The 15,564-nt window shown below is 37.9% G+C and overlaps 1 protein-coding gene across 2 annotated transcripts in view; it reads right to left on the bottom strand.

Moving 5' to 3' along the window:
* The window catches only part of dlc1 (DLC1 Rho GTPase activating protein), a 140,453-nt gene extending 125,363 nt beyond the window's left edge, over nt 1-15,090 (bottom strand). The window contains exons 1-3 of one of the 2 annotated variants that reach the window (XM_077205028.1): nt 14,651-15,090; nt 14,327-14,558; nt 11,798-13,268 (exon numbers count right to left, since the gene is read on the bottom strand). In XM_077205028.1, the coding sequence (XP_077061143.1) occupies nt 11,798-13,192 (1,395 nt within the window). In that variant the 5' untranslated portion in view covers nt 13,193-13,268; nt 14,327-14,558; nt 14,651-15,090. Of the gene's footprint in view, nt 1-11,797; nt 13,269-13,665; nt 14,559-14,650 lie in introns of those variants that run through there. The other variant, XM_077205029.1, reaches the window with a different exon arrangement.
* Between the last annotated feature and the right edge of the window lie 474 nt (nt 15,091-15,564).

The raw sequence follows: 15,564 nt of genomic DNA, 5'->3' as shown, positions 1-15,564 counted from the left end.
GTGAATATTATGCTAATTTAAATGACTGTTTTCTATTTTAAGAAATGTTTGAATGAAATTATTCCTCTGATGGCAAAGCTGAATTTTCTGCAGCTATTACTCCAATCTTCAGTGGCACATGATCCTTTATAATGCTGATTTGGTGCTCAAGAAATATGTATTATCATAATCAATGCTGAAAATGAATGTGCCGCTTAATATTCATGTAGGAAAAGTTTTTTTTTAGAGTTAAATAACATCAACCTTTTAAATGGTACTTTAAATCACTACAGTGATACAGTGGCAGTGGGTCTCCAGAAGTTAAATTAATTGAATTATCATAATGTAAATATACAGAACTTCGGTCGCGAGAATACTTGGCAAGTATCTTGTTTTTGTTCGACAAATTATGGAAAACGTCAGCATATTTACTTTCACATGTTGCCTCATACAGCAGTACATGATGGCTCATTTAGTATGACTCATGTACTTTCAAAAATACATGATTACTTGCTTAAAGTTAGCTCACAGTATTACAAATTCACCTATGATCAACCACCACAAAAATGTCACTGCAGAAACACACTGATACACAGACATATATTTAAAAACATTAAAAAAAATACTGAAACAATAGGCCACACATACTGAAGTAAACCCAAACATATACTGTGTTTGCAAAAACCTCATCACAGATTTTCAGGAAATGGCATAAGCTACAACATTCCTTTGGTAAACTCATTTACTTCAGTATCTGAAGTATTTTGCTAGATATTTGGCCTGAGTCTTGAACATGACATTACTGCATCATGTGACTGGAGCAGATGTCCATGTTTAAGTGGGACAGAGACTGGGTGTATTATGGAAAGGCACAGAGCGACAGCTTCAGAATTTCCTTCCCAATTGTTGTGCTGCATATTATTGAATAAGGTCAATCAATGACACACATTGGAATAATTTACCTTACTTCAGCGCTCCGGACACAGTAGCTACCAAAGAAAAAATAAGTTGCATTTTGTGGTTGGAAGGATCGCTCTTCTTTAGCATGTCATGTGAGGTTATCCATTCTTAGTTTTAATATTTTGCTAAATCTGAATTACTTTTATCTAAACGGATGTGTGTAAATTCAACCAGCATTGTTTGGACATGTACCATGATAATACTATAATGTTCTGGACGATTTTACCATTAAAAAATATCCATCATACTGAATGATTACCATGATTACCATTTTAATATTTTTTTTTTTTTTGTGAAAGAAGTCTCTTATGCTCACCAAGGCTGCATTTATTTAATCAAAAACAGTAAAAGCAGTAATATTGTGAAATATTTTTCACAATAGAAAATCTCATATATCTCAAAGTCTCACAAATAAATCTCAATAGTAATGTTCTATTTTAATATATTTTTTAAAAAATAGTTTATTCCTGAGATGGTCATTTTACTTTCAGTCTTCAGTGTCACATGATCCCTCAGAAATCATTCTAATGTGCTGATTTGCTGCTCAAGAAATATTTATTTTTATTATTATTATTATTATTATTATGAATGTTGAAAACAATTGTGCTGCTTAATATTTTGGTGCAAACCTTGATACATTTTTTGCATGATTCTTTCATTTATAGATATTTCAAAATAGCTTTTATTTAAATGTTTTTTTTCACAATATAAACTGTCTCTTTTGATCAATTTACAGAATCATTGCTAAATGAAAGTATTAATTACTTTAAAAATATCTTACTGAATCCAAATGTTTGAACGGTACGGTACATATACAATAAATATGGCATGAGTCTTTACATATTTTTAAGATGATACCAAGTGCGAAACCTATAGTAATAACCATGGTGCTTCTTGTTAGCTTCTTAATGACAATTCTATTCAACTCATTCTCTCCCCAACACACACAGTCAACCACACACACTCTCAATCCAATTAGACTATGACTATAAGATGAGGTCATCCATCAACACACTTAAAGCAGCATCAGCTGCTGCCCAGATCAAATAGGTAGCACTAAGCCACATGTCCTCTTTTGAATCATTTATTGAGAATTGCAGCTCTATGTAGATAGAGGCCTTTGGTGGGCAGTTTGACCTCTTTCACAGAGTTTAAAACGCAGTTCAAAGGAACCAAACATGCTGCAATTCCTCTGGTTGTACATGCAGAACACTGCTTGTTTGTGAATGATAAATGAATGTGAAACTGACATGTACAAATCTCTTGCTCTAGGAATGCAAAAAAAAAAAAAAAATATATATATATATATATATATATATATTATAAATATCTATTTTAAGCCTGGTTGGGCTGATCAAAATGGTATGTGAACTACTGGGGTGTTTAATAAGCTCTTAAATCTATTTTCTTATTTAAAGAATACTGCACAGTCAGCTCTTGAAAAAAAATCTTCCTTAAAAACCCTGTTGGGGACTAGAAAAACTCAGCATGCGTGTTATTGTGAGAACAGATGCCCATTTAATTCTCCTACTGGACATTTTGACTTCATTTCACATGATTATTTATTGTTCCTCACTTTGCAGGACAAAGCACTTGACACTACAGTACCTCAGAGCATATAAACAAGACATACATCAACAGTTCTCTTCTTTATACATCACTTTTAAAGAGGGAATATCATGAAAATCTGACTTTTTCTGTGTTTAAGTGCTATAATCGGGTCCTTGGTGCATCTACCAACCCAGAAAACGTGAAAAGTGAAAACCCAGTAACTTTGTTTTGCTAAGCCTTTCTCTGCAAGCATGTAAAAAAATGAGCCGATCAGATTTCGCTCCCCTAGGAACGCTACGGGATCTTATTATCATATTACCGCCCCTTAATCTGCACGTTTCCAACCACTGCGACACCATTTGGTTAACGCAAGCGACAACAGTGTAACCAGATCTAACGCAATGACAAAAGTTCGAGCAAAGCATGCAGACTGATTTATCGTTGGATGCACAGACGAGCACAGTCTGTATTTGCAGTATTTGACCAACAAATGTCACCTCTGTCTTATAAAGACATCAGGGAACTGTGTAAACTTGTGTAAAAGTTAAACATGACGGTACATGCAAGTCGTTGAAATGAAGCAATCTCTTCCAGAGTTTCTCCATAAGGCTGCACTCCGCTACTGGTTATTTCTGAGATTTTGGATGAATGAAATCCACGTGTTTTGTTATTGCCGGAGTATTAGAATTTCGTGCAAAGTATTGGCTGTCTTCTGAACGGGGGCTGGGAGCAGCAGCTTATTTGCATTTAATGGGACACACACACAAACTGCGCATTTTGCTCACACCCAAAAAGGGGCAAATTTGACAAACTATAATACATTATCTGGGGGGTATTTTGAGCTGAAATTCCGCACATTCTGGGGACACCATAGATTTATATTTCATCTTATGAAACGGGGCATAATACCTGTATGTCACCTTTAACATAGCTGACCACCAGTACTGTTCAATAGGTTACGTTTCTTATTATGTATTATATATATAATCAGTGTTGGGAAGGATACTTTTCAAAACGTATTTCGTTACAGAATACAGAATACATGCCCAAAAATGTAATTTGTAACGTATTCCGTTACGTTACTCAATCTGAGTAACGTATTCTGAATACTTGGATTACTTCCACATTGAATTGCATTTTAAAAGTTTAGGAATGCGGCCATCAAATCCTGCTTGCTAAACAGGCCTATTCTGGTGTGTTTTTCTGTTCCAACTGGCTGAATGTGTTAGGCCCATGTCTTCCTGACAGTGCAATATATTATAATTTGCTATAAAAGAACAAAGACTATAAGTGTATGTTGCGGTCACCGGTGCGGTGATGAGGTGGTGACGCGTTCATGTAACATGTAAAGGTGGCGCTGCCAATAAAGCACCTGAAAGCTGTCACAAAGAACCGGCAAAAGTAATGACTGAATTATGTTAGTGTCGGATGCAAAGATGAAGTTGACGATGCTGACTCGCAATCATCGCAGCAGCCTAGTGAACGCGCCGGAGAGAAATGCACATTTCAAACGGATTACATAAACAGAGAACAATCTGTTTTCTTTCGTTTTGAATTGTTCTGTTTAAAAGTAGACATGTCTGTGAGGCAAGTAGGCAAGCCTACCTTACACGCTAAGTTTCGGTTCATTTATGAGACGAGCCCCAGTTCACGCACCAGCGCCTCCATGCCGTGATATCTATTGTCTGTTATATTTACTACTTATTTATTAATTCCAGGCAATTAGGTTGATGAAACATTGATTAAAATTAAGATACAATTAATACAAATCGAAATTCACTTTAAAGAAGGCTTTGTGCATCTGTTTGATGTCTCTGTGAAAGTTTTAAAGCAGTCTCTTAGTGCCGCTTTCAGAGTGGTCACGTCCGTAACATTTTTTTTTCCTCATAAATGCGAACAAGAAAAATTAAATAAAATGAATATTTTATGTTCTGTGGAGAGCCAACCCTTCTTGACAGATATTTTTCTAATGTCTGACTCCTTTATTAAGGGAGTATGGATATTCAAACAGACGTTTCGATATATTGGTATTAAATTACATTTGCAGTCAAAACTTGAAACATACATTCTGAGAAAATGCATGGTCATAACGCAATTGCTAAATTTTAAATATTTATTCCGCAACTAGTTTTGTGGTGTATGTCTACGCATTTTATAATCTTAACTTCAAATAATACTAATAGTAATTTAAAGACGTGGTAGCATTGGATCTGGACGGGAAGGATAACTCTGGGAGTTGGAAGGCGTGTGTCGCAATTTTGCCTTCTCGCATGCGATACAGGTTCGTGGATCTGAGTGTCGCGATTTCGGTTTCATATCGCATATTGTTACAGCCCTGTAGCTAGTAGCCTACCTGATACAACTATAAGATAGCAAGGTGACCAGTAAAACTACAGCAGACGACTACCCCTGGCTAATTAAAAAAAAAAAAAAACTTTAAGATGCTTCTTCAGGTTGGAGGTGGAGTCTTTGGACACTGAAAGGAGGATGGTTGCACTGCACGGTTATATTTGTTCTCCATTCTCTTTCTTTAATGTGAAATGCTGTTTGAATTTCCAAGATAGAAACGCATTCTTGTCCTGGCTCTGTTGTCCCGGCTCCATCTCTACATCTAGCTCCCGCTGCTCCTCTTCCGACTCCGTTGTGACTGATCACGCAAACCGCGCATTTTTTTGTTTTCATATTGGGGCTTCTGGGAAATGCATGGAGATGCCTTAATCTATTTAGAGAGTGAATAAACTCACGAAACAGAAAAGTATCGTCATGTAATCCATTGATTTCAACAATGTAACTGTATTCTAAATACCAACTATTTAAATTGTAACTGTAACGGAATACAGTTACTCATAATTTGTATTCTGAATACGTAACGCCGGTATATGTATTCCGTTACTCCCCAACACTGTATATAATACATGATAAGAAATGTAACTTGAGCACCAATCAGCACATTCAATTGATTTCTGATATAAATACTAGAGTAATGGATAATACTAGTAATACTAGAAAATTCAGCTGTGCCATCACTGGAATAAATTGCATTTTTTTATATATATTTATTTGTAATTTTAATTTTCGAGGTTTTTTATTGTATTTTTAATCAAATAAATGCACCAATTGCATCCAAATAAATTATCTCCTAAGAGACTTCTTTCAAAAACATAAAAAATAAAATAAAAAAAATTGTCAGATCATTGAACGGTATAGATGTTGGGTTTTGGATGCTGGTGCATTGGTTTCTTCACTTTCTTAAGAGGATATTTCACTCAAAAATGATTTTTCTATCATAATTTACTTAACCACACATATTTTCAAACCTGTATCAACTGTGTTAATGGTTTTTGGCGTCCCAAACAATTAACAGTGGAACCCACCAATGGCCCCAAATACACTTGTATATCTTCTTTTGTGTTCCACAGAAGAAATGCATACATGAGGGTGAGTAAATGATGAAATTGTGAACTCTCCGTCCAGCTTAATTAGCACATTCTTGATCAATAAACAACACTTAATGATGACCATGCTGGTCAACTGCTTCATCAGTTTTGCTGGTTAAAAGCTTGACTGCTCATTAAATGTAGCAAGACCAAAGTGAAATTCTGTATGATCAACATGGCTGCTCTAGAGACTTTGTGCATCTCAAGGCCAAATCAGCAGTATTCATCAGGGAGCTAATTATGAGATTAATCTTCATCATTAATATCTGTATCATCATAATTACTGTACCTTTGCACAGTTTAATTATCCCTTTGTCTCTAAGGGTGAGTGAAAAGTGATCTGTAAACACAGTATGATGGGGCGAGGTACTGCCTTTTTATTAGAAACTTTAGAAATGTACACATGCATGCACATACACATATCCATATCTGGTATCTAAGAACTCTAACAGAAGAAGTTTTTGATGTTTTGGAAATGACGTGTGGCGAGCAGGACGGGGCCGAGGTCCGTGGGAGAATGGCATGAGGCTGGTGGCGTGATTACTAATGAACGCCACCTGCACGACGCACCGGTCTCATATCTCTCACGGAGGAGCGGAAGCTCAAAAGGAGGAGCGACGACAGTGGAGATAGAGAGAGGAACAGGCCTGGTTTTATGTTGTGTTTTGCTTTATTATATGTGACACCAGTCGTCCGTGAGGGGCTGCTGTCTTTAACTTTCGTTTTGTATTTGTTTATTTATTTATTAAAGTTTGGAATTTTCGCCGGTTCACGTCTCCTTCTTCCCATAACAACGAACCTTGTTACAACATGTAAATTTGTTTCAAAATATTTATATAATATAATACGTTTAAGTGATCATATTAGTTAAACAAACTACAATAATTAAAGGTGCTGTATGTAACTTTTCACTCTACTAAAGCATAAAACTATCATAATATGTTTGCATATATTGAGGAATCATGCTAAGTTAACATATATACTTGTTTCTCTGAAAAACACTTCTACAGCCAGTTGTTTTACTTTGAAATGTGCGTTTCCAGGCTGGAATGTTTGTTTATGTTTTGGTCTGTGATACTGCATATTTCACATGCACTTTTCATTATCCATTGCGCTCGTTCCTTTTGTGTGTGCTCAAACTGGCAACCCATGTAAGCGTCATCGGGTCTGAGGATCAGGGGGCTGCAGTACCTATTTCGACCACTAGATATCATTCTTACAGACTGCACCTTTAACCGTCATTGGATCCATCTGACTGCGGCATTTCCAACAGATTTCGTTTTACAGATTTGAGCATTATTACCAATCGCACACGTTTCCGTTGATTCATCGCAGAAACAAAGTGTTTTGTTCAATGCGCGATCTCCCTGACTGATTTCTGACTTGAAACTCGTGAATTCTCCCATCATAAACAACAAAGTGCAGATTCGATGTAAGAGATTCATGTCGCAGTGTAGTCCGTTTATGTGATTTTAACATGAGTTTTGTGAGAGTGTTTAAACTCGCACTAGACCCAAGTTATGGACAGCCTCACGATCGCTCCTGGCACTGCGTATCTATAGTTATTTGGCGTCCTCTTTATATGCAAAAGTAATCTTTTATGTGCATAGCATCTGGTACGCAAAATTTACCCATTGGGTAGAATTGGCTGAGTATGTATTTCATATGCACGCAAAAAGTGCGTATTTTATGTATGCTAAAAGATGCTTATTAGCCTATTATGCACGTAAAAGGTCATTTATGCGTATAAAGAGCATGCAAAGCTCGATCGATCACATTCTCTGCTACCTTTCTGTATACAGTTCATTCCAGTCAATATAAATTATTCATCATGCTGATAATATTGTGTAGTCTTAATTGTCCAATGCGTAAAAATAATTAATATAATTCATAATTTTATCTGTAGGTGTAACGGTCACCAGCTGGAGTGCCCTTGAGAGACACCAGAGGGCACTCCACACCAGACGATCATGTTTCACTCACAAACTACATTTCCCATAACTCACTGCCCGGACTCATCAGCACTCATCTTATTCACCTGTTTACCATTATCTTGTTTAGTTCACACCATAAATACCTGGTGTTCACATTCACTTATTGCAAAGTCTGTTGTGTCTGCATTTTTGAGCGTTTTCCCGTGTTTGTTTTTCTGTTTTCGACTTTGGATTATTCTTGGACTCTGATTATTGCTGCCTGCCCTGACCTCTGCCTGTTTCTTGGATTCCCTCTGTGTATTCTCCATTGTCCTGTCTGCTGATTCTTGACCCTGCCTATACGACTATTCTTGAATAAAGCTGCATTTGGATCTTCATCTTCATGTCTCTGAGCAGTTCGTAACAGAAGGCCTATAGCCAGAATATGATGTGCAGTTTCCCAAAAAACAAAAACATTTTTATGTTACATATTCCTATTGTAGAAGTTTGGAGTTTTATTTACTGAATGATATTTATTGGTATTGGAAGCACAGTTGTATTATTTATAGAGCTACAGAATAGCGATTATTGCCCTTACATTTTCCCCACGTCCTGTTTTGTAGATAGGACAAAATAAATCAATTATATAAATTACTAGAAATAAATTATAGCTGTTAAATATATTTCCATGTGTCACTCTAGTTCATGCTGTAAATGGCTGATTCAGGTGTTTAAAAATCAAAAAGTGCTTTACTCTGGGTCTTAAATGTCCTGCTTTTTTTCACTAGCACAATCACATCCCTGTATATATTTCAGATATGCTGTGTTCTAGACTGTGAACATACCACAAGTGATAGAATGACTTTGAAGATTTAAGTAGCTTTTATAAACGTGGCTTAAAAAAACTATCTAATGATCTAATCATTAATCGAAATCGAATCGCATCTCATTGTGAATCAGATCAAATTGTTCTACTTTTGAAAAAATAGTTCCTGAATCGAAAAGAAAACCTATGAATTGGACTCAAATCGATTATCTGTCTACCCAAAGATTCACACCCCATACCTTGAATTTGAGTGCACAAATTCATGCACACAGTTACAAGCATACAAACACAAAGGGAGAGAGAATGTGATCTCAGACAGTTGCTCAATATGGGGAGTGATTTTTGAAACAGTCACTGTGTTAGTTCCACTTAAAATGGTTCCAAGAATCTCAAATCCACCATGAAGCCCAGATTCATACTTCAACTCCCTGATAAATCCCCCGACTGACACAATCCAGCACATTCAGAGTGTCTGCGTGTGAGCAGCATCATGCGTAAAAGGGAAATACTTCAGTTATCATTGGTCTCCAAAATCAACACTGATGTGTTGTTGAGAGAATAACCAAATGAGTATCTATCTCTCCGTCAACATTACTAATACATTACTAACATTACTTTGCTAATTTTATTGCTCATTCATTGAAAGAGATAATTGGAATAAGCAGGATTCCTTCAGTACTCATATGTCAAACACGAACTCTCACATTCAAGACTCCCGTGGCTCACTCTGTCCTTCAACTTATAATAGTTTGTGTCTCCATTAGCAGCAGAAAAGAGTCGTTCAAGCCCTTAAATGGCTCGCATTCATTCCAGCGTTCTGTAACAAACACAAATCCCCTCAAGAACTCCAGCCACCAGCCCTGGATTTCAACCTTACAAATAAATGACAATTACACAGCATGGCGTGTTTTGCTTGGGCTGGTTCCTTTCTAATGGATCCTGCTGTATAAATAATGACTGTGTTTTGGACGACGCCTCCAGGGTCTTGTGGAATAGGGCAAGGATGAGTAAACACAGAAAGCTATGAGAGACTTTACCTAAGGGATAGAGGTTGGCAAGGCGGGCTGCTGTCAGTCACCTACGTAAACACATAAAGGTAAAAATATATGCATACAAGCACCCCCCAAACAGATTAAACAAACTACCTGTCACACATCAGCAGACACACAAAGCCTACACATTCTCGCACGTACTCTATTCGTGCCATTTTAGGTCTCGTGTGACGCCAGTTTCTTGGACCATGGAACATTCCACAGATGCCCATGGCCAAGAATGTAATCCGGAGTGATGTCATTGCTTTCAATAGGGTGTGGCAGTGAGCTGGCATAGTGATTTAGGATGTGGTGTTTGAAAAGCATGGTGCTATATGAATGCTTTTCATCAGAACTGTGTATACAAGCAAGAACAAACATGGAGAAGGAAGAAAGCATCTGTAGAAGAAACATACTGGAACTGGTTTGTAAGCAGCTAAAAATAAAAGCCAGCATGTACACTGGCCACTCATGAAGAGATGTGTGCAGTGCACGGAACAATAATAAGAAAATTTACACTACAGTTCAATAGGTTTTTATTAAAATAAATATATTTATTCAGCAAGGATGCATTAAATTGATCAAAATTGACAAAACATTGACAGTGTACTTACCTAAGGAAGTACTGGGTAATATAAGGTAACTACATACTGTAGGTTATGGTTAAGTTTAGTGTAGGTTCAGGCTTAGTACCTGGTTATTAACTATAGTTAATGCAATTACTATACATAGAATGTACATGGGGAACAGTACTGTAAAATGACGTGCTACCACATGGACAATAAAAAAATGCTTCTTGAGCACCAAATTAACATAATAGAAAGATGTCTGAAGGATCATGTGACATTGATGAGTAATGATCTAACAAATGCAGCCTTGATGAAAAAACATTAAAACATCTTAACAACCTCAATCTTTTGAATGGAAGTGCAACTGAACATTGTCTGAAAAAAGTGCTTACTCTGCATGTGCAAACTTATCTAACACTATGGTAATATGCTCTGAGTGGTTGACACTGCGTTGCCATGTGGTTGATTGGGTGTTGAGGGGTGTTCTGAGTGGTTGACACGGCGTTGCTATGTGGTTGATAGGGTGTTGAGGGGTGTTCTGAGTGGTTGACACGGCGTTGCTATGTGGTTGATTGGGTGTTGAGGGGTGTTCTGAGTGGTTGATAGTTGCTGGCTAGGTTGCTAGGCCATTCTGAAAGGATACAGGTGGTTGCTTACAGACTGAAGTCAAAAGTGCACATTCCCATTTGTGTGAATAGATATGACTTGAGTTCCTACTTTTTCACTGTAAGTCTACACAATTTTCTTTCCCCCTCTTTATTATACGCCAGGTGATATTCAGGTGAAAATCGTAAGTCTCATATACATTAGCTTAGAAAAGTAATGGCACACATCTCTTCAACAAGCTAAAGTACATAATTTGTGTTACCAATTATGTTTGTAACACAAATTGGTTGAATGAATTGCCCTCCAAAGTTTAATACTTTTTGGAGTTTGGGGTTTTAAAAAAACAAAAAAAACAAAAACTGCAGTACAGTATGAGCTGCGGTGCTCATGTGAGAGATGCAGGTTTGAAACAAGCCTGATCCCGTTTCCGCTGTCTTCCACCCCATAACTTCAGGTCTGTTCTCTCTGGTCTCTATAATAAAAACTTGCAAAAATACCCCAAAATAAATAAATAAGAAACAGTCAATACAGTGTTTAATGCGAAACTAATTGGAATCTTGTGATGCATAACATAGAACGACTTTTCGCTGATTTCAGTTTATTTGCATGCTTAATTGCTGTTACAGACAATTTATGTGGAAATTCCCACAGAATTTCCCATACTGACTGACTGACCTTAATAAGCATGGCACATAATGGGAACAATCCCGTGGGCACTTTTTTTCATCATGCTCTTCTTTTTATTTCCCTTGAGTAAAAATAAAACTGAATGGAAAGTTATTGAAACCTGTCATAAAATGTACATGATTTAAGAGGTTGACTATTTCAGTCCAAACAGAATCATACCTGTACACTATTGTTAACAACAACAAAAAAACAACAACAACAAAAAAACAACAACAACAAAATATGTAAAATATCTTACCTTCCTTGTACGAAGCTTGACAAGGGAAATTTCAGCTTTTGGGACAATCTCAGGTTCTTTGCCTGTATTTGTATTTTGATTTCTCTGAAGTTCCTCATAGAGTCCCTCAGGTTGAGGATCTCCTCTAGTTGTCTCCTTTAGCCTTGAGTTTTGATCCTCTGAGTTTGTCAAATTCTCACAGTTATTGGTGTTTGTACATGTTAAATGTTCTGGCATCTCTGCCGATATCTGAGCAGAAGCATCATCTCCAAATTCAGGAAAGGACCCCTCATGGATGGTCTGGAGTTTTGAGGAACAATCATGCCATGTCTCCATTGTGTCAGTTTTTCCAGATGGTTCCAGTTGAAAAGTTTCACAAGCAGGTGTTTTAATACTTCCAACCTTTAACACCACATGATCAAAACATTTAAAAATTCCATCACCTTGATTTTCATTGTCTTGTAGACTTTGAGTCACTATGTGATGTTTGCAGACTAGACTTGCTTTATTAGCATCTAAGCTAGCTTCTGGAATGTGATAAGTTTCTTGAGAAGTTGATGATGATAAAACGTTTGGGATCATAGTTTCATCTGTGCATGAGCATTCAACTTTGCCAGATGTTAAAATAGTCTGTTCAGACATTTCACAACATTGCCCTTCCACAATAACGTGTGGGTCAGCAGATTTCTGTTGTGAGTCAGAGGTGGGAGGTTTATTAGTTATGTCTGTTATTCCGCTTGTGACACTCATCTGTTCAAGTAACATCTGACTACTCACAGTGACCTTCACTAATGATTCTGTATTTTCAACAGAAGTTCCACTTTTGGAAGAAGTCAGCTCAGAACAGTCAACTTTGACAGAATTCTTTAAGGAGATAGTGTCCTTCAACTCAGATGATAAATCATTTGTTTCCTCTGTTAGAGCCAATACTTTGGTAGTAGGCACAGAATGTGTCAGGCTATGGGGAGAAGATACTTTATCCTTGTTTAGTTCCTTATTATGTGGATCTCCATTGTGAGCTTGCAAATTTCCCGAAGCAGAACACCGCAATTCATCTTGATCTGCCACGTTGTCTGAATGTAGCCTGCTATCTTGGTCACTCTTGTGCCGTGCTGTCTCATTGACAGTATCTTCAGGCATCAATGTTCGGCCCTTTGCACCATCGCAGTTAGGTTGTGATCCACCCTGAAACTTCTGTACTATCTTCTCCATCCTTTTCATTCCATCTCCACTACCATTTTCAGGGCAGGATAAAGTCCAAGGCTGCTGATGACCACACTCGGGCATCGAGGCACACCTGCCACGCTGGTACCGCACATGGCAGCAGACCAAGTCTAGGTCATCATAGCTGTACTGTAATCCTGTGCGTGGGGTCACATGATCCTCCCAGCTTCTTTTATGAACGGCAACAGGCATGGACAGATCCCTCTGCTAGCCCATAGAGCCTTATTATTACAACCCACGGAAAGCACAAAACCAGATACAGGTCCTTCTGCAGAGAAAGAGATAATTTCTTACTTCATTGTCCAACACTAGTGATGACACAATCTTTATATGTGAGAGAAATGAAAATGCCACGTGTAATGAATGCTTGACATTTAATCTCAAGTGCTCTTAAACTTGTTTAGTCTGAAAAGTCTGTTCTATGTTACACTGAAAAGTGCATTAACAACTTAAATTGAGACAAACATTGTGAACATTATAAATACTATAGATTTTTTGTTTTTAACAATCAAGTGTAAAATGACCAACATCAAAGTGTTCACAGCTTTTGACTCATTTTGGATACTTACAGATATATATATATATATATATATATATATATATATATATATATATATATCTTCTGCATGAATCGTGAAGAAAAAAAATAGACAAATCACATTTACCCTTGCGCCAAGCGTTGAGTCAGCCAAGCATTTCAGCAGACCCTCCACCCACTCAAAATACAGTAATACTTCTCTACATTTTGCACAAGTCATTCTTCAGTGATTACCCATCAATTACTGACTTCTTTTTTAAATTAGACCAGAAGTCTCAAGATGGAAAGAAGTGCAGTAATAAAAAACCTTTGGGGGAAAACCACACAGCATGGTGAAATGGCAGAAGCTCTTGTAGTCCCTTAGGTCTGATAGATCTTCATGACGTCTATGTGAAGTCAGCGGTTAGCGGCAAGCGTTCAGAGAAGGTCCTGACCAGGACATTCCTCTCACATCTGGCTAGAAGTTACTCCCTCTGTGGAACATCTGGTCATGAAGTCCAGCCTGACAGAGCTTGGTTTCCTTTGCCAAGCACTTTTGTGAATTATTCATTTTCGATAAAGACAGTTATCTTCATAAAGAAAGATAATCCTTAGTTGCTCACGTCACTGACATCCTGAACTTACTTTGTCCATGTTTGGAAATGTCTAAGTCTCAGTATTAGTCGGTAGTCCCTGCTATAATAGCTGAATATCCTAATTTGTATATAAACAACAAAAACGTGACAGTAAGCCAGCGCAGTGGATATTTCTAAAGAGACTAATAAGCAGATGGACAGTCTAAGTATTACCTGAACGATTCTCCTCTTGTCCTCCTTTTCCTCTGGCCTTGTGAGCGTGTCACCCCGTGTTGGTACCATTCGTCTGTGGCGATGGAGCGGTCAGTTACCCACTCTCCACATCGTCTGGTGAGCTCACCCTCTGACACAGCTAGCTCTGTTCTCAAGCCAGGACGTCAAGGTCATGTGTCTCCAGGGGTCAACAACTTCTCTATGGTCCAAACAATTCCTGCTTTGAAGAGGTCTAAAGAGCAACACAGAAAAAACATTGTATTTAATAATTCTCCAAGGTGATAGATAGATATGAATCCAAGTTTGAAGCCTCTAGACTAGTACTTCAGCTCTGTTGATATATCAAATGTTCAGCTGTCAGAACCGCAACGCTCCTCTGCAATAAACGTCCCTAATTGGTTCTGCAACCAATTTGCGTTATTCCTTCAATGAAGCGGTTGGAAAGATGATGCAAGAACTCCACAAGAGGGAGAGCGACCAATCTCTCCCCAGACGTCTGCGGCGATCATTGATCTTGGTCAGTTTCTGTTGAAGCCTTTTCTCCCTGGTATACACAAGGAGGAGGAGAAGAAAACAGAGACACGTGGAGCTTGAGACGTGGAGAGCATGTTGTCATCTTGACGGTATTAGAAGTTTTTGCTTAAGATGACTGTTCTTTTTGCTTTTGACCGTCTCACTGTTTCTCTTTCTCTCTCTCCTCCTCCATCTCTTGCTTTCTCAAATCTTCTTTTTAGAAACCAGTCTCTTCATATCCTCTCTAATGTGCAATTCTTCTGGAAACTGACAGTTGTATACTTTTCTTACTTTCTTACTCTCTCTCTCTCTCTCTCTCTCTCTCTCTCTCTCTCTCTCTCTCTCTCTCTCTCTCTCTCTCTCTCTCTCTCTCTCTCTCTCTCTCTCTCTCTCTCTCTCTCTCTCTCTCTCTCTCTCTGCTTTTCTTTCCCCCCTCTCTATTTCCGTGCTGTTCATAACATTTAATTCTTCCTATAAAATCGGCATGCCACATTCCCTTTTCTCTTACAGACATTCTCTCTCTCTCTCTCTCTCTCTCTCTCTCTCTCTCTCTCTCTCTCTCTCTCTCTCTCTCTCTCTCTCTCTCTCTCTCTCTCTCTCTCTCTCTCTCTCTCTCTCTCTCTCTCTCTCTCTCTCTCTCTCTCTCTCTCTCTCTCTCTCTCTCTCTCTCTCTCTCTCTCTCTCTCTCTCTCTCTCTCTCTCTCTCTCTCTCTCTCTCTCTCTCT

This window comes from Siphateles boraxobius, unplaced genomic scaffold, assembly GCF_051911475.1.
Source record: "Siphateles boraxobius isolate OS27281-9 unplaced genomic scaffold, OSU_SipBor_1 53, whole genome shotgun sequence".
Lineage (NCBI taxonomy): Eukaryota > Metazoa > Chordata > Actinopteri > Cypriniformes > Leuciscidae > Siphateles > Siphateles boraxobius.
The sequence above is the reverse complement of the archived record's forward strand: the minus strand, read 5'-3'. Positions and strand labels throughout refer to the sequence as shown.